Source organism: Elephas maximus, chromosome 9, assembly GCF_024166365.1.
Source record: "Elephas maximus indicus isolate mEleMax1 chromosome 9, mEleMax1 primary haplotype, whole genome shotgun sequence".
Classification (NCBI taxonomy): Eukaryota; Metazoa; Chordata; class Mammalia; order Proboscidea; family Elephantidae; genus Elephas; species Elephas maximus.
In genome coordinates this window covers 80622561-80645030 of record NC_064827.1, presented here as the reverse complement: position 1 = coordinate 80645030, position 22470 = coordinate 80622561, and the positions used below count along the sequence as shown (strand labels likewise).

At 49.6% G+C, this 22470-nt stretch overlaps 1 protein-coding gene across 1 annotated transcript in view; it reads right to left on the bottom strand.

Annotated features, from left to right (window-relative positions):
- The window catches only part of PRRX2 (paired related homeobox 2), a 51327-nt gene continuing 28857 nt past the window's right edge, over positions 1-22470 (bottom strand). The window contains exons 2-4 of the mRNA XM_049896528.1: positions 2859-3046; positions 2054-2232; positions 1-433 (exon numbers count right to left, since the gene is read on the bottom strand). Coding sequence (XP_049752485.1) covers positions 298-433; positions 2054-2232; positions 2859-3046 — 503 coding nt within the window. The 3' untranslated portion in view covers positions 1-297. The remainder of the gene's footprint in view (positions 434-2053; positions 2233-2858; positions 3047-22470) is intronic.

Below are 22470 nucleotides of genomic sequence, written 5' to 3'. Positions count from 1 at the left end.
TGGTTTTAATACACAAAGTAAATGAGGTCCTTGGCGAGCTCCTGCTCCGCCTTCGGCCCAAACCCTCCAACGGTCATGGGGCCGCAGTTGGGGCTGGTCGTGGATAAAGGAGCTGAGCCGGGCTCCAGGCGCCTCAGCAGCCTCTCGGGGTCAGGAGTCCAGGCTGGAGAGAGAGGCCAAGACAGCCCAACCAGCCTGTCCCAGGGACAGGGGACAGGAGAAGGTCACATTCCTGTGTGTCTGCCCTCCCTTCTGTTGTTGGACAAAAGAAGCAGCTGGGTCCCTGCAGGCCGGCCGTCAGTTCACCGTGGGCACCTGGCTGTGATGCAGGCTGAACTCCTTGGCCTTGAGACGGAGGCTGGCGATGCTGTTGGCCATGTTGACCCCTGGGGTTGCGGGGCCAGAGCCTCCAGGGCTGTAGGGTGGCACCGTGCTGGGGGTGACAGGGGACACAAGGATATGTTGGTGTGGCTCATGTGCCAACCAGAGCTGACCCTGGCCTCTGGTTCTCCTGCCTCCCCTCCTCAGTTTGCTCTCCTGGAAAGCCTTGGCCTGGGGGGAGGGAGGGGGCTGGGGCTGCAGCGTTTGGACAGGATCAGAAGCACCCAGGGTAGGTACTGGGACAACACTGCCTTCTCTGTTTATTTGGTGTCATTCCTCACTGGACCATGAACTTCCAGAGAGGGGACTAGGCCCTGCTGGCCCTGTTTACCCTCCACCTGCATTGGGCTTACACACCGTGGGATGGACGTGACCTGATCACACACCTGCATTTCATGTCTCTTGGTCATTCTTCTGCCCCCAGATGAGGACTGGGCAGGGAAGGAAGTCAGGAGAGCTGCAAGGCTAATGTGGGCATTGCCTAGGGTTCAGAATCCATGAGACAACCCACTGATTCCCTGCCTCCCACAAGACCACAGCTCCAGCGGTGCCATTCTTACAAACTAAGGGTGAATGGCGCCCCCTGGAATAATGGGGTGTGGTGGTGGAGACTTGACTTCCCAAGTACTTCCTTCCTTTTCCTGCCCTGCCACTTTGAAGCCTATTTCCAGCCTTGACCTGGTCAGGAACAGCCCCAAAATTTGGCTCTGGGCCCCGCACCCTAGCCAGGCTGACGGGAAGGAGAGGCTATTCCCTCAGACTTTCCAGTCACAGTTTCTCACCTGAAAGGGCTACACAAGTTGCTAGGGCTCCTGTGCCAGCCTGGAAATCTTCCTAAAGGTTTTCAACTTCCTCAGGGTGACACCTGTGCTTCACTTTCCCTCCACAGGGGAAGACAGGTCTTATCTTCTCTCCCCTTCACACATTTATGCACACACTCACACATGCATGCACACTTATGTGAACACGCAGGGGTGGGTTGTCCAATAAGCAAGGTAAGCACGGGCTTACCTGTGTCTACCTACTAATCTGCAGTGAAGAATTTCACATGGGTTTCACCACGCTACATCAGAGTGAAACCCATGTGAAACTGTTCATTACAGATTAGTAAGTAAGCACAAATAAGTCCATGCTTACCTTGCTTACTGAGTCATCCGCTTCTGTCCAAAACCCACTGCTGTCGAGTTGATTTCGATTCATAGCAACCCTATAGCCCCTGTCAGGGACTGTAAATTTGAAAAGAGGCTTTGATTCTGTAGGAAGGTGCTGTGGGGTTGGGAGAGAGACAGATGCCAGCCATCTTTGATGTGGTGAAAAAATGTGAAATTGTTCACTACAGATTAGTAAGCACAAGTAACCCGTGCTTACCTTGCTTACTGGCTAATCCGCTCCTGTATACGCATTCACACTCTCACAACACTCACACACACACACTTGCCTGAGCATGCACACACATTTGTGTACATCCATTCACACACATACATGCACACGCAAAACACACACACTCACAGGCACACGCTCGTGCACTTACACACACACCACCCAGTGGACCCCAGGTCCAAGGGGCACATGGATACAGCTCCTCTAGGATTCTCAAAGGGGTCTAGACCCCAAATGCCCCATGGGGTCCCCTGGCTGCCCCCTCCTGACCTGATGGGGCTCCCACTCTCACCTGTAAGGAGATGAGGCTGTCCAGGAGAGATAATCTGGACTCAGGGCGGTGGGCCGGGGAGCCACGGGCTGCTCGATGGCAGCCTCCTGGCTGTAGGACTTGAGGAGTGAGGCGGAGCGGCTGGCCAGCATGGCTCGCTCATTCCGGCGGAATTTGGCACGACGGTTCTGGAACCAGACCTGGGATGGGAGGGTGTGGTGAGCTGGGCAAAGTGGGCTGAGGAGGGGACCACCTCACCAGGGGTCTCAGGGCTCTAGAGTCCTTCTGCACCCGGGTGTGTGGCTGCCCTGCCACCATCTCTAGGTCTCTGAACCTGTTTTCTCATCTGTAAAATGGACATAATATATGGGACTGGCTGCTGGGTAAATATAGGCTAAAGAAGGAACAAATGAGTGAATGAATGAACATTCTGCCCTTGTGAGGCTGTAAGGAGAGTCTGGATGCTGGACACTAGCTCAGGGCTGGCACAGAGAAAGCACTCAGCACTTTAAAACAACGTTTATTTATCAAAAGTCTTTGTGCTAGGCACTATTCTAAGCACTTTACAAAAACGTTAACTCCTTTAATTTTCGTAAGATCCCTATAAAATAGACCCACATGATCCTTATTTTATGGAGTGGGGTGGGCTAAGGCACAGAGAGGTTAAGTAACTTGCTCAAGATCACACAGCGGCAGGGCCGGGATTTGAACCCAGCCCGTCCTGGCCTCAGAAGCTCTTAAACACTCCATCACAGCAACTCCTTAACTCCCTCGGGTGGCCCACGGATAGGTAGAGCCCACTGTGCGGCACCCAGGCCGCGCTCACCTGGACGCGCGCCTCACTGAGGTTGACTCGCCGGGCCAGCTCCTCCCGCACGAAGGCGTCGGGGTAGTGCGTGCGCTCGAACACGCGCTCCAGCGCCTGCAGCTGGCTGCTGTTGAACGTGGTGCGATTTCGCCGCTGCTTCTTCTTCCGCTTGGCGGCGCCGCCGCGTCCCGGGCTGGGGCACTCACCTGCAGAGGGGCGGGGGGGCGGTTAGCCGGGCGGTGGGCAGGACACCGTGCCTGCAGCGCCCCCAGCGGCCAGGCCGCCCCTGCGTCCTGAATTGCCGACGCAATTCACTTCTATCTCCCTCTGAAGACGGTCTGGGCCCAAGGGCAGGATCATGTCCCTTTAATTCACTCCGTCATTCATCCCTTCGTTCACTCATTCTTCAACACGTATTTACTGATCACCTACTATGTGGTAGGGACAGTGCTAGGCCCGAGGAGGGGGGATACACCCACCTACTGCCCTGGAATCGATTCCGACTCGTAGCAACCCTAAACGACAGATTAGAACTGCCCCTTAGGGTTTCCAAGGCTGTAAGTCTTAACCGAAGCAGACTGTCGCATCTTTCTCACACTGAGCCTCTGGTGGGGTCGAACTGCCAACTTTCTGGTTAGCAGCCAAGCGCTTTAACCACTGTGCCACCAGGGCACCTTTGGGGATACGACGGTGAACAAAAGTAGTTAGACCTCCGCCCTAGGGAGCCCACAGTCTGACCAAAGTAAGATGGTGTCTACACAAGAGCCCAGGGGACAGACATCTGCTGTCACGGGGGACAAGTGCCCAGGGAGGGCCCAGGAGACAACTGAGTGTCCCCAGCACCTGGCCCAGGGCAATGTTGTTGGGTTATAATAATATATAAATAAAGAGCAGTAAGAACCACGGTTCTGAGGGCCCACTGTGCACAGGTTCTTTAATACCCACAGACCACTGGATGGTCACAGGAACCCTAAAGACAGGTGCTATTATCCTCACCACTCCCAATTTACAGAGAGGCCAATGTCTCCGGTCCAAGTTAAAGCACCTAATATGCAATGGGTGGAGGTGGGACTTGAACCCACCAGCCTGGCAGCAGAGGCCTGGTTCTATTCATCATACCAAACTGAGAGCAGCTTTCCAGAGGGCCCCTACCCTGCAAACAGGCTTCTTTCAGCATTCTGAACATCTACTACGTGCCAGGGGCTGTGCCGGGTGCTGGGGAGGGATGAATCCTACAGCGTTCTCGCCTAGCAGGTACCACAGGCCCCAGAATAAGACGTCACAGTGCCATGGGGTAGGGCTATGTCAGGGCGTGGGCCAGGGCGCATAAGGGGCTCACCTCCCGTAAGCAACAGGGAAATGGTCAGAGGAGGCCCCTTAGGAGAAGCAGAGCTTGAGCCGGGTTTTGAAGGATGTACAAGGGTTCTCCAATCAGACCAGAGGGAGGGAGGGAAGGCATCCAGGTAGGCGGAAGGATGTACGTAAAGCCCAAGAGGGTGAGGTGGGAACTACCGGGGGTGAATCCCACAGTGGAGCTGATCAAGGGTCCATGTCGCCTGTGATGCAGATCCGGCAGCCTGGGTAACAGTGACCCAGTGTGATGCTGGAGAAGGCATGGGAGTCAGTGACTTGTTGGAAACCGTCACCGTCCAGGCCCTGCCCTGTCCCTCGGCGGTACAGGTAAGGGGTGTTCAGCTGCTGTTTCCCACATTTAAATCTTATGCATGACCACTGACCCTTCATCCCCCAGGGCCCAGTTCATTGTCTACTCCTCCAGGAAGCCCCCCTCCGACTGCCTGAGTCCACATGGAACCCCCTTCTCTCCAAGGCACTTAGGACCAACACCCTCCAATTCAGTACTTCCTTGTACCTCTGATTTTTTTTCTTTAAAAAATAGTAACGTAATATCACTGCTGGTCACACTAACTGATTCAAACAACACAGAAGAGTGTAAGCAAAGTGCCTCCCACCCCAGCCCCAGAGGAGACAGGCAGTTCATAGCCTGCAGCGTGGCCCTCTACAGCCTTTACAAGATTACAAACACACATTTAAAAAAATTTACAAGTATGCTATGCACACTGGGGCTTCGACTTGCCTATTTTTATTTAATAATATTTTGAACAGCTTTCTATTTCAGTACTGAGAAACTTAACCCTTTTTATTGGCTGTCTAGATGAACAATTAAAAAAAAATCTATCCAATTGACAGATATTTGGATTTTTTTTCCCATAATATACTTTCCCTCTTGCCCCTCCCTTTGTCTGTAGGACCCAATTTTTAAAATCAATATTTGCTTTATCCTTCCAGTATTTCCTTTTGCAAATATAAAATATAAATAATACTTTTTTCCCCACCTCTGTCAAAAGGTGGGGGAGAAAGTATTCTGCACCTCATTTTTCCCCACTTAACAATACATCCCAGGGATTCCTTCGTAACAGTGCATAGAAATTGTTCACATCCTTTTCACAACTGCATAGTACTTCGTTGTGTGATTGACCCATGGTTTATTCATCCAGAGCCATATTGATGGGCCTGTGGCATTTTTCCAATCTTTTGCAATTAAGAATGCTGCAGTGAATGACCTCCTGCAGACGTGATTTGCTATTTTTGCCATTGCATCTTTGGGACAGATTCCTAGAAGCGAGTGGCCAAATTCCCCCACGGGCTTGTCCCATGTTGTATCCCTACCAGTAGCAGATGGGAGGGCCTGTTTTGCCCACAGTTTGGCCGACAGGGCAGACTGAGCATATTGTCAGACTTTTGTCCATTCCATGTATTTTTATTTCCCCCTTACATGTTTCCTATATATACCCTACATATTCTTTGCACAGCACTGGGCATTGGTTCAGCTACTTACCGAGCATCTAGAACATTCCAGGCCCAGCGATACGTAACACTCAAACCCTGCTTTTAAGCAGCTCCCAGGTTAATCGGATTTACTGATCCTTAAGCAACCAACTTTAAGGCTATATCGGTCCATGAGACTGAAAATGATTGCATGTGTGTTAAGGGGGAGGGGGTCAGGCAGGAATCAGGAAGGTTCCCCAGAAAAGATGACCTTGAAGCTGGGTTTAGACCAGTGTTTCTCAGTGGAGGGCAGTTTTGCCCCTAGGGGACATTGGCTCTCTGGAAACATTTTGATGCCGGCATCTAGTGCGTAGAGGCTACGGATGCCGCTCAACATCCCACAATGCCCAGGACAGCCCCCCCATCTAAGAATTTTTTGTCCAAAATGTTAATAGTGCCAAGGTTGAGAAACCCTAGTTTAAAGGGATGACTAGGAGTTTATGTCCAGTATTTCTCCCTTTTGGGAAATACTTGCAAACGCTTGAGGCATATGCCGGGGAGGGGAGGGCAGTGGGGAAGGGACACGGTGTGGCCCCATGTGAGCTGGTCTTGGTACCTGGACCAGCTTCACCCTTCACTCTTCACCCTGTTCCTCCAAGAAAAGGCGAAGATGGATGAGAATGTCTCTGTGCCTAGGAATGTCTCTCCACCCACCCCCAAGCCCCATGAGTGAGAAGAAACCTTAAACCGAAACAACAAGGGCCCGCGTGCTGAAAGCCGGGTGGTGATCAATATCCCAGAAAGCGGGGACGGAGGCCTCTGGAAGGCCAGCCATCACAGAGCCAACCTCCTCCCTGCAGGCAGCACTGCTTGGGCACACACCCAAGGCAGGAGGCATTTTAGCCAAAAAAGGAGAATTTTTCGGGAATTTTCTGAGCAATTCGAAACTGCGGGGTGTCTAAATGAAAACCATTTTGAAGCCTGCGTGCTGGTGAGCAAGCGTCGGAAGAAACAATTCCACTCTTGCACCAGTTAAGCTGCGTGGTGACTTGGCTCCGAGGTCCTCATGCAAAGGCGTTTACCACGTCACCCCATCAGCGCCAGCCCCCCTACCCCCAACTGACACCAGACAGGCTCCACAGCGGGTCTTGAGTCAGCCCTCTCCTGGGATAACCATGAGGCAGCTAGGAAGGGAAACAGTCCACAAATGCTGGTTTGTGCCAGGCATGGTTCCAAGTGCGCCACACATTTCCATTAACTGAATTCCTGTGCCCACCCTATGAGGTGTTACCCCATTTTACACACAGGGAAACTGAGTCTCCAAGAATCCAAACCAAAACCAAACCCGTTGCCTTCGAGTTGATTCTGACTCATAGCGTCCCTATAGGACAGAATAGAACTGTCCCATAGTGTTTCCAGGAGCAGCTGGTGGATTTGAACTGCTGGCCTTTTGGTTAGCAGTCATGCAGTGGGAATCTGAATCCATGTAGGCTGGAAGGCTCAGCCAGCCAAGACGAGGAGACCCTCATCCTCTCTCATCCACCTTGTTCCTAGGGGCAGTGACACGGGGGGTTGGCCACACTCTCAGCACCAGCTCTGAGATGCTACGGGGAGGGAGCGCCAGCCCGAAGTCATTTCACCGGTGCAGAAATGCCACTGAGTCTCCATGCCAGGCTGTTGGAAGTACACCCCTGGCACCTCTTTGTTCTAAAGGAAGACCTCACCGCTGGAAGCTGTGAGTGACAGTGGCTTACCCCAGGTCACAGCTGGTCAGTAAAGGAAAGAGCGGAGAGAAGCCCCAGTCAGTAAAGAGCTGAGAGAAGCCCCGGTCTCCTGCCTCCCAGGCCATCACGGCTCTGGGCGGCAGTGTAGCTGGTCTTGGTCGATGTTTCCTCCTCATTCTTGGATTTGGCTGGCCCACTTTTGCTGCTACTGTTGGGGGTGGGAGGCAAGCATCTGCCCACGCTTTAGCTCCCGGGTGGGGTTTACAATCCTTACAAACAGGCCTTTCCACACCAGGCCACCCAAACTTCGGTCCCTCCTGCTGTGTCTCCCACCCACCACAAGTATCTTCCCCCTCTTCTTTCCCCTCCCCCTTCCCCAGTTGACTTCCATTGTAGACTAAAGCTGTATACTGACCAGAGGATTTGGAGTCTTTCAGATTGGGGTCCCCACTGGTTTTGCCATTTACTCCCTGTGTAGCCGTAACAAGGGCCTCAACCACCCTGAGAATCAGCTTCCTCATCTGTAAATGAGGTTAACGACAATGCCCACCACATTAGGCTGTTGTGTGGAGCTGAGTTCAGCTCAGTGCCAAGAGCACAGTCACTGCTCTATAAATGTTCACTCTGCTCAGAGTTGATTCAGCTGCAACTAACAACAACAACTAATAATGACAACTCCTTAGAATTATTGCTTTTTTGCAACCAGCCTCGAGCCTGAACACAAGCATCTTTTCCCAGACCTTTGGTCCCCTCCCCTCAGCCCACAGTGGAAAGATAGGTCAGCAGTCCCAGCTGAGGGTAAAAAGGATTCAGGCAACATCTTCAAGCCAGCCCAGCACTTGAACCCACAGCTTTGGACTCAGACGGGGCCCTTGCACTGGTCGCTGCTTCAGAGCGCATTTGCATAATATTTATTACTGGAGTTGCCAGATCACCTCCTGAGAAATGGATTGTGGTGGGTATGGATTCCTCCACTCTTGGGCTTAAAGCGTTTAGAAAATAAATAAATACTCTCTAAGCTCCAGGCCCTTGATGTTCATTCTCTCCCTTTTCACAGCACCCTTCTCATCAGCTCAGGGAGCGCTGGAGCTTCCTCTGGCCAAGGACGGTATGCCCAAAGTTTTCCTTTTGTACAATAAAAATTCTGCTTTTCTTGAAAGCAGCGACACGAATAGACACATGTACACCAGTGTTCACTGCAGCACTGTTTACAATAGCCGAAAGGTGGAAACAACCGAAATGGCCATCAACAGAAGAACAGATAAACACAACATGGTATATACACACAATGGGATACTTCTCAGCCATAAAGAGAAACCAAGTCCCGATGCATGCCACGATGTGGATGAGCCTTGAAAATATTATGCTGAGTGAAATTAGTTAGCTGCAAAAGGATAGATACTGTGTTATCTCACTTATGTGAAATAAGCAAATACATAGAAACCAAAGATTGTTAGTGTTACCAGGGTAGGAGGGAGGCGGAAAGGGGCAGTTTTTGCTTAGGGGGCGGTGAGTTTATGTTAATGGTGGTAGACTAATTTGGAAAAGGATAGTGAGAATGGTTGTACAACTTGAAGAATATAATCAGTGTCACTGAATTATACACATAGAAATTGTTGAATTGGGGTATGTTTTGTTGTGTATGCTTTCACCACGGTTAAAAAAAATTTTTTTTTGAAACCACAACAAAAACATTCTGCTTTCTTTTAAGATTAAAAACAAAGTATTAAACTGCCTCCATTTGAACTGGCTATTGTGAGGGACTGGATCAGGCCAGAGATAAGCATATTCAGATGGGGGAGGCCTGCCCACACATCTGTCTGTCTCTCGCTTTCTCTCTCTCAAAACCAAAATCACATCGCCCTCGATTACATTACAATGAAAAAATGACTGGTGCACAGTTTTCTGCCATTAAATTATTTCACACATACCATTGATTTGCCTGACTGCGGGCCAAAGACATTTTAAAACTGCTCTCAGCCAAGTGATCAAGTGTTCCCAGCTCCCCTCCCCTGCGCCCAGGGTTTTTCTTATTCCATGTAATTTAAGGGTCTAAATAGTCTGGAGGGAATTAACTGCAAATTCTTCCTAAGACAAATAAACCCAGCCTCTTCGTTTCTGCCTTTCTCAAGCTGTTGAGAGACACTCTCTGTTTGTTTTTGCTTGAAATAGTCAGTTTGCGCCTGACCCCGGGGCTGCAGCGAGTTCCAACCCAAATAAATAACTTTTATTAATTAGCATTTATTCTGACCAAATAAGCAGGTCCTCCTCCCCAGTGCGATCTCTGCCAACACGTTCACAAAAATAAACAATGGATCCCCAGGACCTTGATGTGGATTTAACAAATTAACACTGGGCCCTCATCAGAGGAGCCTCGAGGGCGCTGCAGAAATATTTACAGCCAGGAAAATCTTAGCAAGGAAGTGGAGGTGGGGTGGGGGTGGGGAGGCCAGGAAAGGCTTCAGCTTCCCCCAAAGATTTCTTGGTAGAGATTTGGATTCCTTTGAAGGACCCCTGGGAGAAGGGCTCAGACAGGAATTCTGGAAACCAAATCTTTAGCCTGGATAGCATCTATGAGACATGAGTACCCTATATTTCTCTCCCTGATGTCACTAAAAGCAAAACCAAACCTGTTGCCAGTGAGTAGTACACGGTGACCCTATGTGGTTTTTTGGCTGTCACCAGGCTTTTCTTTAATGGTTCTGCTGGGTGGGTTCAAACCACCAACGTTTTGGTTGGTACCTGAGCGAAAACTGTTTGAACCACATAGGGGATACTTGAGAGAGAATTTCTTACCTCCTCAGGTAAGAAGGGGTGAGAGATAGCAGCTGTTATTCACAACAGCCAAGAGGTGGGTACAACCCAAGTTTCCATCAACAGATGAACAAAACAAACAGATAAAATGTGGTGTATTCATTCATGGAATATTATGCAGCCATAAAAAATGAAGCTCTGATAGACCTTGAAAACACTATGCTGAGTGAAGTAAGCCACACACAAAAGGGCAAATATTGCATGATCTCCTTATATGAAGTATGTAGAACAGGTAACCCTGGTAGCGTAGTGGTTAAGAGCTACAGCTGCTAACCAAAAGGTCGGCAGTTGGAATCTACCAGGCGCTCCTTGGAAACCCTATGGGCAGTTCTAATCTGTCCTATAGGGTCATGATGAGTCGGAATCAACTTGATGGCAATGGGTTTGGTTTTAGAACAGGTAAATTTACAGAGACAGAAAGTAGATTCGAAGTTACAAAGGCTGGGGGAGGGGAGAATGGGGAGTTACTGCTTAATGGGTGCAGAGTTTGTGTTTGGGGTGATGCAAAAGTTCTGGAAATAGTGATGACTTGCACAACATTGTGAATGTAATTAACACCATTGAACTGTACTCTTAAAAATGATAAATTTCATGTTATGTATATTTTACCACACACACACACAAAAAGGCAGAAGAGGTATGAGGCAGTACAGCCTCACGGTTATGGAAATACAAGGACCCAGATTAGATTTCAGGTAGGCCAGGCTCATCAGCAGGGTGACTGGGGACAAACCTTTTAACTGCTCTCAGCCTCAGGAATCTCACCTGAGATATGGGAGTAGCAGGAAGCTAACTCATTTAACCCTCATAACAACCCTATGCGGGTAGCTCTTAGCCTGATTTCACAGATGAGGGCACTGAGGCACACAGTTTAAGCAACATACCCAAAGCCACATGGCTAGTAAAAGCTGGAGCTGGGATTTGAACCTGCAGTTCAGCACCAGGGTCTAGGCTCTTGACCACCTCCGCATGATGCTACATGAACCCACTTTGACACAGGGGCTGGGCCCAAGAGTAGCCCTCCAGGTCCTTGCATGGAGGGATTCTGAGAATCTCTCCAAGGGTTATGGGTGTATGGAACAGCCAAGAAGAAGGAATGCTGGAGACTAGAGAAATATTTTAGAGCTGGGATATGTAATGGAGTTCACAGCCACGAAGGCCATGGATGGTGGGGGCCCAGTGGAAGAAGCTGTGAGTACCAGGGCCAGGGTCTGGCCAGGTCAGGCCTGGCACAGTGTTGGGTCAATAACATTTGGAAGAAGAAAGGGAGGAAGGAAAGAAGGGAGGAGAAAGGAGAAGAAACTGGGTTTCCAGGGTGTTATGGATTGAATTGTGTCCCCCCCCCGCCCCCCAAAATATGTGCTGTAAATCCTAGCCTCTATGCTTGTGGTTTGGAAAGCCCGGTGGTGTAGTGGTTAAGTGCTATAGCTGTTAACCAAGAGGTTGGCAGTTCGAATCTGCCAGGCGCTCTTTGGAAACTTTATGGGGCAGTTCTACTCTGTCCTAGAGGGTCGCTATAGAGTCTCTATGAGTAGGAATCGACTTGATGGCAGTGGGTTGGGTGGGTATGCCTGTGGTTATAATCCCATCTGGGAATGGGCTGTCTTTGTTATGTTAACGAGGCAGGATTAGTGTAGGGTGTACCTTGAATCAAATTCTTTTGGGATATAAATAAGAGATTAAAGAAGCAAAGCAGAGGAGAGATGGAGAAGACACGTGCCAAGCCACATGAAGATCACCAAAGAGCCAAGGAATAAGGACCCTCCCCCAGAGCCGACAGAGAAAGAAAGCCTTCCCCTAAAGCCAGCACCCTGAATTTGGACTCCTGGCCTCTAAACTGTGAGAAAATAAATTTCTGTTTGTTAAAGCCACCCACTTGCCGTATTTCTGTTAAAGAAGCACCAGATAACTAAGACATGGGGCTTCCCCAGCAGTCTGCCTCTACCTCAGCCAACAACCCAAGCAAGAGTCCCAAGAGCTGGTTTCCATCTCAGGCCAAGCTGGCCTCGGCCTCAGACACTTGAGGACCAGGGACAAGGCACGGGAGGGTCTTGATTCCTCTAATGAGATTTAGAGACAGATTTCTCAGCATCACCTCCCCAGAGCCCTCCAAAAACCTCAAGAGGGGGAGGGTAGGGCAGCTCTGCCTTACAGAGGAGAAAGAGGAAGCCCAGAGAGGGAATAAGACCTGCTCAAGGTCACACAGCTAGTGAGAACCGCCTCCTCCTCCCACACTCTGCAGACTCTATAGCCCATGCTTTTCCCACCATACCCCTGGTGGCCTCTTGCTGGGAATGCTGGAGGGAGGAGGGAAGGATGGGCCTTTCTGGCTCTGTCTGTGGGATGAGACCACCCAGGCTGCCACAGCCAGTGGAGCCAAGGCTGGTGGTCTCGGATGGTCTTGGGGCTGCTCAGTTGCTTCACAGGTCCTGTGAAGGCATCCTCGGGGTCAGTGCTCACATCCGGACATGCCACATTCTCTCACTTGTGGACCCTGACTGTGCCGTCCCTGGGTTTACAACCTCTTCTCTCCCCTCTTGGGTTCACCTTCAGGTCTCAGCACAAGTGCCACCTCCTCCAGGAAGACATCCTAGGTTCCCCAGATTTAAGCTCCCACAGAACTCTGGGCTTCCCCATTGTATCTCTGCTACATGGTAGGCTAAGTGTGAGGTCATTTGTCTGACTGTCACACTGGACGTGAGGTTCCTGAGGGCAGGGACTAGAACTTCCTGTTTCCTGACTCCCTGGGACACATGGAGCACAGTCCTACTCTGATACACGTGGAGTCACCATGAGTCAGAATCAATCTGACAGTAACCGATTTTTTTTGGCCGGGGGTGGGCGGGAGGGGACCCATCACAGGGTCTGGTACAAAGTAGACTCCCATAAATACTTTCTGAATATTGAATGAATGAATGATTAAACAAATGGACAAGGAGGTGTTGCAATGGCCTAGGAAGACTTCAGAGGCTGCCCACCCTATCCTGGGCTGTCTCCAGGGCTGAGGGGTCTAGATGGCTCCTTATGGAGCCACAGAGGCCTGAATCACTGCCGAGTCATGTGAGGGCTAGTGAAGGGTTAGGGAGTGTAGGGGGTACTGGGCCCAGCTACCACTATCCACTGCCCCGTCACCTTCCAAGGATGTTTCACCTCATTAATTTTGGATAAAAACCCAAGATGCTGACACATTTTTTAGCTACCAGTCTGGAGAGGGCGAAAAACATCTCAGGAAGGAAGGCAAGGAGGGGAGACATGGTGGAGCCGAGGAGCTGGAGAGTTCTCCCGGGGCCCCCATCCATGCCTCAGTGGACTCACAGGCCTCAGCACATCATGTAAGAACCTGAGGGCATGGCCCACCGCAGCCCGGGCCTGCCTTGCCTCCGCCCCTCCCAGCCCCAGCCAGTGAGCACTGTGGCTAGGAGGAGGCCTCAGCAGGCTTTGGCTGCCCAGAGCTTGAAGGAGGCTGGGGGAGGCTCCTCTATAATATCTGGAAACCTCGGCAGAGTCCCAGAAGCAGCTGCAATGTATCTGGGTTCTCTCTGGGGTCTGGAACTCTCCCCTAAAATGCACAGAGGGCATGAAGTGCTGTACACACTTCCCTGGAGCCACTGGACCCGTAAGATAACTCAGTGGGGGGGCCAGCACTCCAAGGGGAGCTACCCTTATTAGGGAGCACTAGCTTCTTCCCACCTCAGGGCCTTTGCACATGCTGCTCCCTCTGCCTGGAACACTCTTTCCCTACTCCACTGTGTCCCTTTTGCCTGACTAATGCTTACCTGGCCTTCAGTCTCAGTTCTGAAGAAGCTTCCCCACCTCCCAGAGGAGGACAGGTCTCCCTGGTGTAAACTCCTAGACCCTCTCTTTCACATCTGTAGTTAAGCCATTTTGGTTATCTGCCTCATGCCTGTCTCTCCCTTTAGACTCTATGCTCCAGAAGGGGAGTGGTAAGAAGTTTGATTTCAAAAATATTTATGAATGAATGCTGTAGACATGAAGGAATGCCTCATTCCAGAAAACGGTGGGAAGTAGGGCACAGAGCTTCTAAAGACAGGACCCTTTATCTGGATTTCTATCCTCAAAATGACTGGGCAATGGCTTCTTAGATGTGACTCCCAAAACACAAGCACCAAACAGAAAAAAGATAAATTACACTTCATCAAAACTGAAGACTCTTGTGAACACCACTAAGAAAGTGAAAAGACAACCCACAGGATAGGGAAAAAATATTTATAGAGCATGTACCTGATAGGGGGCTTGTATCTAGACTATATAAAGAACCCTTACAATTGATCTGAATAGATATTTCTCCAGAGAAATTATATGAATGACCAACAAGCACATGAAAAGATACTCAATATCATTAGTCATCAGGGAAATGTAGAGCAAAGCCACAGTGAGATACCATTTCTCGCCCATCAGGATGGCCATTATCAAAATGACAGGTATTGTTTTCATACTTGTGTTGGTGAGGATGTAGAGAAATTAGAACCCTCGCACATTGTTGGTGTAAATGCGAAATGGGGCAACTGCTTTGAAAAATAGTCTAGAAGTTCCTCAAAATGTCAAATACAGAGTTATGATGTTGTTTTTGTTGGATGCACTCAAGTCGATTCTCAACTCATAGCAACCCCAAGTGACAAAGTAGAACTGTCCGGTAGAGTTTTCTTGGCTGTAATCTTTATGGAAACGGATCACCAGAGCTTTCTCCCTTGGAACCACTGGGAGCGGGGGGCGGGGGTTTCAAACCACCAACCTTTCAGTTGGCAGCCAAGTGTTTAACCATTACCCCACCAGGGCACCTTAAAAACCAACCAAACCCTATGCCGTCGAGTCTATTTCGACTCATAGCTACCCTATAGGACAGAGTAGAACTGCCCCATTAGGTTTCCAAAGAGCGGCTGGTGGATTCAAACTGCTGACCTTTTGGTTAGCAGCCAAGCTCTTAACCACTGGGCCACCAGGGCCCAGCAATTCCACTCCTAGGTATATACCCAAGAAAAATTAAAACATGTATCCACACAGAAGCTTGCACGTGAATGTTCATAGAAGCATTATTCACAATAACCAAAAGGTGGAAACAACCCAAACGTCCATCAACTGGTGAATGGATAAGCAAAATGTGGTATATCCGTACAAGGGGGTACTATTTGGCCGTAAAAAGGCATGAAGTACTGATACCTGGATGAACCTTGAAAACATTGTGCTATGTAAAAGAAGCCAGTCACAAAAGGTCACATATTGGATGATTCCATTTCTATGAAATGTCCAGAATAGGCAAATCCAGAGACAGAAAGTAGATTAGTGGTTGCCCTGGACTGGGGAGGGGGGCCATATGGGAGGGGTGCAGGGTTCCTTTTTGGGGTGATAAAAGGCTCTAAAATAGATTGTGGCGATGGTTTGCACAGCTCTGAATATACTAAAAAACACCAAACTGTACACTTTAAATGGGTGAATTGAATGGTATGTGAATTACACTGTAATAAAGTTGTTATAAAAAAGAACACAGAAAAAAAGGGAAGAGGGGGAGGTAGCAGAAACAATGGAATTAGCAGAGAACCTCTGACCCACCAGTGCTTGAGGTGGCACTAGGAGGGGAGTGGCAGGGAGCACTAAGGCCCGGTGCCCCACTTCTGCCTGGGATCTCTGGGAAAACCCTCAGTAAGAGAGCAGCACCAAGGTGTGGTTCTCAGGATAAACGTCTCCATGTGGGTGCTGTCTCAAGGGGCTTACTCAGTGAAGCCAGGGGGAAGGATACCAAAAAAGACCCAAACTAGTTGCTGTCGAGTTGATCATGACTCGTGGTGACCCCATGTGGGTCAGAGTAGAACTGTGCTCCACGGGGTTTTCAAGGCTGTGACCTTTCAGGAGCAGATCACGAGGACTTTCTTCTGAGCTACCTCTGGGTAAGTCTGAACTGCCAATTCTTTGGTTAGTAGCTCAGTGCTTAACCGTTTGTGCCATCCAAGGGGTGAAGATAGTTGAGGCCAAAACTCCATCAAGGCTCAGACAAAGACCCTTGACAAATGGGGTCAGCAGACCCAAGGAGGAACAGAAACGAAGTTACTGGGCAGAGAACATTTGTGGCCTATTCTCAGGCACAGAAAGGGCCAGGAGGTCAAAGGCCAGATGCAGGTGACTGCTTCAAAGCTTCTGGGCTCCCTAGCTGGAAGTAGTGGGACCCTCCCTCTTGCCCCCAGGCCTCTGGGTTCTGGGGCCTGGCCATCCCAGGGCTCAGGCCTCTAGGAGCCAGGCTTCAAAGTTCTGGCCTGTTCTGGTCACAGTTGTGGTCAGCCCACTCCCCTCAGCTCCTGAGACCCCAAAACTAAGCTGTAGAGAGTGGTGGCACTTGGCGGGAGTGGGGGCACCAGGGTGGGTGGGAGATGGAGAGTCATTTGGAGGAAGAAAGGGGCAGTCCTCTGCTCAAAATCTGGTCCAAGAAGAGGGCTGGCATCTGTCCTGTCTGGTTTTAATCTAGGGTTGATGGCCATATGCCAAATTTATTGTAAAACCTACATTTTAATAAGTGGCTGGTATCTGGAAGAAAGCTGTCCTTGTTAACCATTTTCAGACCAGGGAGAAGTTTGCTACAAAGGACCCAGTGTGGTTTTTTCTCTTCCATTTAAGAGCTTCTGGGCCTCTCAAACCCTGCAGCCAGCACCTGCTTAGAAGTCAGGGTGAGCACTCGTGGTTGGCAGAGACACGGTTTCAATTTTGTGTGACTTTTTTCCCCCCCATTTTTAGAATTTTTAATTGAGATATAACTTATATAAAGTAAGGTACCAACTGTCTGTTTGTGTGAAAGTAAATATAGAAAATAAAAAACATTTTGAATTCCAGAAAAAAAGAAAAAGGATACACCCAGTGGTGTGTTGGAGATGCTTCATACCAGCTTGAGAGAGTCCATGGTTCAATTTTCATGAATTTTGCAAGTCGTGCAGCTTGGTTTTGAAATAAATCTGCAGACAGCCCTGAGGTCTTAAGCCTATTATTCTTGTCTTCTCCAGGGCTCTCAAGAAGAGACCCAACAGAGGTTTGTCAAAGCCCCTTGCTTTGCAGATGGGGAAACCGAGACTTGGAGAGGGCCAGAGACTTGGCTAAGGGCTCCCGCAAGGCAGTGGGACCCCAAGTTGGACTGAGGTCTGGTGCCTGAGGACATGCATTTTCCTCCTTCCTGCTCCCATCTCTGTTCCTGAGCTTCCTGGGAGGATACAGGACCGTATGCCTGGCCCAGCAATACAGCACGGGGTCAGGCCAACCAGCAGCCTCCCAGAGAGCAAATGGCTGCCTCTCGTGGGCATCTGAGGGTGAGAAAAACTTCCCCTGTGTGTCCTTAGTCAAGAGATTTCACTTCTTGGGTCCTTGGTTTCACTATCTGCCACTGAGAACGAGACAGTATCTTACCCCGTCACAGGATGGCTCAGAAGATGCTTTCCTAAGACGTGCTAAAGATGGTGGTGCTGAATGGATGACCACTCTCCCCACTATTATTTTCCCCGAATAAGATACAGGCCCTTGCCTATTGGTTCTTCCCCTATTTTGATTATGACCCGTTTGAGAAATCTGAACCTAACCCAGAAAAACACTGGTGCACACAAAGGTTTGCATGTGACTTTGGAAGGGGCGTGGGTCATAGGCTGTCTAAATTCCATACTGAAGAATTCTTTCAACAGAAAGTCAGGGTTGGTTTTTTTTTGCCTCAGAAGAAGCTGCCCCCTCCACCCCTCCCCACCTGGGTCCACTGGCCAGCCCTCCACGGACAGCAGCCCAGATAAAGGCAGTGCCCACAGCCCCTCTTCCATGGCTGGCGGGGCCTCCCATGACCCCGGCTATGGGGCAACGCTGCTCTCCCAGAGAGGCTGACCTTTAGAGCATCGCTGGAGGTTTTTATGACCCATCTGTGAGTTCTAGGCAGGCTGGAAAATGTGAGTTTGAGGCTCAACTCGGAGAAACTCCAAGTGCTGCCTTGAGTGTTTCTGCCGCTCTCCTTACCACAGCTTGGGCCTGTGGTGGGGAGAGAAGGACTTCTTCTCTCCACCCCCTTTTTTTTTTTTTGGCTCTCACTTAGTAAACTTTTATTATGTCCCTGGCACCAGGTTAAAAGCTCTGCCTTCTAAAAATGTGGAAGGCACTGTTATTAAGGTTTGTTCACAGTTGGGGACAGTGAAGTTCAGAGAGGTAAAGTAACTGGCCCAGGTCACACAGCCAGACAATGATTAAGCGGGAACCTAAGTCCAGTCTGTCTATCCTCAAAGGGGCTGGTATCTGGAGGAAAGCTGTCCTTGTTAACCATTTCCCGACCAGGGTGAAGTTTGTTGTGAAGGGCCCACCCACTGTGGTTTTTTCTCTCCCATTTAAGACCTCTTGGGCCTCTTGAACTCTGTAGTCAGCACCTATTGGTGGCCAGGTGTGAAGACAACTACCCCAACTGCTGCAGCATAGTTGGCCACCCCTTTCTACGTGAACAAATCCGAACACTGCCCATGCCTACCCACCTGTCTCATGGGTCCTGGTGCCCTTAAAGCTGATGACGGACCCTCTGCTACGTGTCAGCAAGTGGGCACCTGTTCTGTGGCCCTGACTTCCCAGGGTACCCATCCTGGCTGCTTGCCCAGGGCGGCTTTACCAAGCCTGGGCTGTAGGCTCAGAGCCTGGGCAATTAGCCTTCTATAGTACCTCTAATGTGTTCTCAGTTATATCCTCATGTGACAGCCAACTTTGACTCTAGAACATTCTAGAACAGTGAGCCAAAATCTACCTTCTTGTGCCGCCCACCCCCCCCAAACCAAACGGTCCTGAGTTTGTGCTTTGAGGGGCAGGCCACAGGGACTCTCTTCCATAGGCCACCTTGCTAACATTTGAACACAGCTTCCCCGATGCCGTCAGCTGTGACTCTGGGAAGCTGCCCCTGCCTCTCTTGCTACCCCGGTGGAGGAGCTGGTACCAGCTCTTCCGGGTTTCTCCAAGGGGCATCCACTAACAATTTGCTTCAAAACTTCCTGGACAGCTTGTTAAAAAGGGATATTTCCTTCTGGTCCCACAGGATATGATCCAGTGCACCGAGACCAGCTGGGAACTTGCAGGATAGTCTTCCTCACTGTAAGTCTGGGAGCCATGGGCTTCAGTCAGCAAACTGGGATTGAGATGGTACAAAATGAAAGAAACTGGTCCCGTCTCGATCTGCACTGTCCAATACAGTAGTCACTACCTATATGCAGCTATCTAAATTTAAATTTACATTTGATTAAAGTAAAAATACAAAGTCAGTTCCTCAGTCACACTAGCCACATTTCAAGGGCTCAAGAGCCACATGTTGCTAGTGGTTGCCACACTGGACAGTGCAGATATGGAGCACATCCATCATTGCAGAATGTTCTGTTGGACAGAGCTGCTCTAGGCAGTCCCGATTTTATTTCTTCCCCTTCCTCCTCCTTCTTTTTTAAGGAGAGAGAACAACAACAAAGACCAGCATTGAAGGACATTTTGAAATGAGAAAAATCACCCTAAACTCCATCACATCCAGTCATCTGTTTAATTTTATGCATACATTTTAGACCTGTGTCCACATGTATCCAGCTCTCACATGTCTCCACTTATGGTGTGCATGAATATCACTTTCTTTTTCTGGAAGGGGTACTGATGAAGAGTCCAATGATTAAGATCAGATATACCCAGGGGCACCATGTAAGGCTGCACAGGTTGTGCACTGTACAACTCCAGGGTGCTATTCCCATAGGCTACAGCTGACTGGTATCTCCAGTGTTACACAGTGGACAACTTGCGCAACCATACCAGCTATGCTGGAAATAGCTGCATTCAAGTCCTGGCTTCACCATGTACCAACTATATAAGCTTTATGGACAAGCAGCTTCACCCCTCTGAGCCTCGGTTTCTACACTGTAAATGGGCATGGCAGTATGTACAGTGCTTTGATGACACTTGGCACCCAGTAAGCACTCACTCAAGTAACATTAGCTATTATGTTGGTGATGTTTGTTATTACCTCACCATTTTATGGAGCTGATTCAATGTGACAGTGCAGGTGAAATGCTTCTCACTGCCAGTGACACAGGGCATGGCTGAGCAAACAGTGGTTAATATTTACTTAATCTCTAGCCTAACCTCTTCTCCATGTTTCCCATCTTCTTCGTCATGATTATCATGAGTGGCTGCATCATTTTGCCTAGTGGGATGCCAAAATTGCTCAACCAGTCATTTCCCTTTTGTTGGACTTTCAGGTTCGTTCCAAGTTTTCTCTACTGTAAACACTATGAAAAATGTCTCACTTCTTTGTCCTCCAGCTGGATTTCAAAACCCACCTGCTTCAGCAGGAGATCTGACAACAGCATCCTTCTCTGTGCCAGGACCTTCTGGTTCTTTCTTGCCACCAAGTTAGTCAGGACAGGCTCCCCCACAAAAGCATAAGAGGTGATTCATTCAGCAAAATGGTAAACAGCTGGACTGTGGAGTTAGCCTGCCTGGGTTCAAATCCCAGCTTCATTGCTTATGACCTGTGTGACCCTGCATAAGTCACAACCTCTCTGTGCCTGTTTTCCCATCTAGAAATCACAGTATTTCTCTCATATGGTGGTTGTGAGGATTACATGAATTAATATATGTTAAGTACTTTTTTTTTTTTTTAAGTACTTAGAATGGCTCCTGAGACATTGTAAGCTCTAAATCATGCTAGTCATAAGAATATGTAATAGGAGTCAGATGGGTTTGCATTCAAATCCCAGGCTTGCTGTAAAATTGGCTATGTAACCTTTTGGCAGGTTACTTAACCCCTCTAGACCTCAGTGTTTGTATCTGTTGAGTGGAGATTTTGGCTGTGGAGAGGATGCAGGGCAACCGTGCACCTGGAACACTAAAGTTTCACTGGTAAACGAGAGTTGTTAGTGCTTCACAGATGAACGTCAGGTTCTTTACTTCTCAGCACACCTCCTCCCCAGAGCTGGCGCTGACACACAGACAGCAGAGGCTGCACTGAGCAAGCCTGAGAAGCTTCCAGAGAAGCTGAACTGGACCAAGCGGGAAGCCATGCCACAGTCATAGACTGGCTCCGCCTCTATATTCTCAGCACCTGGCACGGTGCCTGGCACATAGTAAGTAGGCACTTGGTAAATACTGAATGAATGAAATTGGGGTCCCAGTGGGGAGGTAATCCCAATTCTCTGCCCTCCCAAGCATGTTAGGACTTTCTGCGCTATAGATTGAGGTAACTGTTACAGGCCTTCCCATTTTCCTGATCCTCCTTCCCTGCAGAAACTAGGCTTTTTTTTTTAGGGGCAAGAGCATGAGCCAGAGAAAACCCTTCCAAAGAGAAAGCCGTCCTGCCTGTTTTTGTTGGTATCCCAGACATATGGGAGCATCAGCTGTTGCATGGGGATGGGGGGGTGGGAAGGTGCTGAGCTTGTCCTGAAAGGGAAGGGACAGTGGACTGGACTGGAGGGGCAGGCAGCTGGCCAGCCTAATCCATCCCCAACTTGGTCCAGCACCCTCCCTCCACTTAAAATTTAGGAGCAAATCATCTTGTTCCTTGAGTCTGCAAACCCCAAGGGGATCTGATCCCAAGCCCAAAGTTTGGTTTCTGGAGTCCTACAGTCTGGTTAGAATCTCACCTCAGACACTTTCCAGCTCTGTGACCTTGAACACATGACTTCTTTCTGGGCCTCAGTTTCCTTGTGAAGTGAGATAGGTTTGGATAGGATGACAGTGACGTGAGAGGGAGTGTCATGTCCACCACAACACTGAGGAATGGCCAGTGCATTAGCTGCCCAGGCCTCTGTCCTCTCCACCTCCGTCTTGAGCCCCTGGAGAAGGGTTCAGGCTTCCCCATCCCACACTGACCTAAGGGAGGATTGGTCTTTCTCTGTTGGTGTTTATGGGGCTGACACCCCATTCCCAACCCAGCATCCAGCTTCCCAAATGCATATCCAGAACAGGGAAGGCTGGCAGGCTGGGAGGACCTGTTGTTTCCACATCTGTTTTCCCAGATTTTCTATGAAAGACTCTTCTCTCAAGCACCAGAAAGGGCTGCAAACCAAGGGGTCCTCCCTAAGCCCAAAGGCCCAGGCCTGGGTGGGGCCATCTCCTCTGCAGCCAGACTGTCAACCTCCTCTCTGCTTTCAACGTTGCCTCATTTCGAATTAGACCAAGGTGTCCCCTCCCTATCCAACCCCAGGGGCCCAAGCCATCTTCTTAGCCTCGCCTGCTGGGGAAGTTGCTGCCAGGATATGAGAGCCAACAATGGTCAGACCTGGGAGCCCCGGCACTCCCCTGCTCACTTTACAAACTCAGAGAGGCCG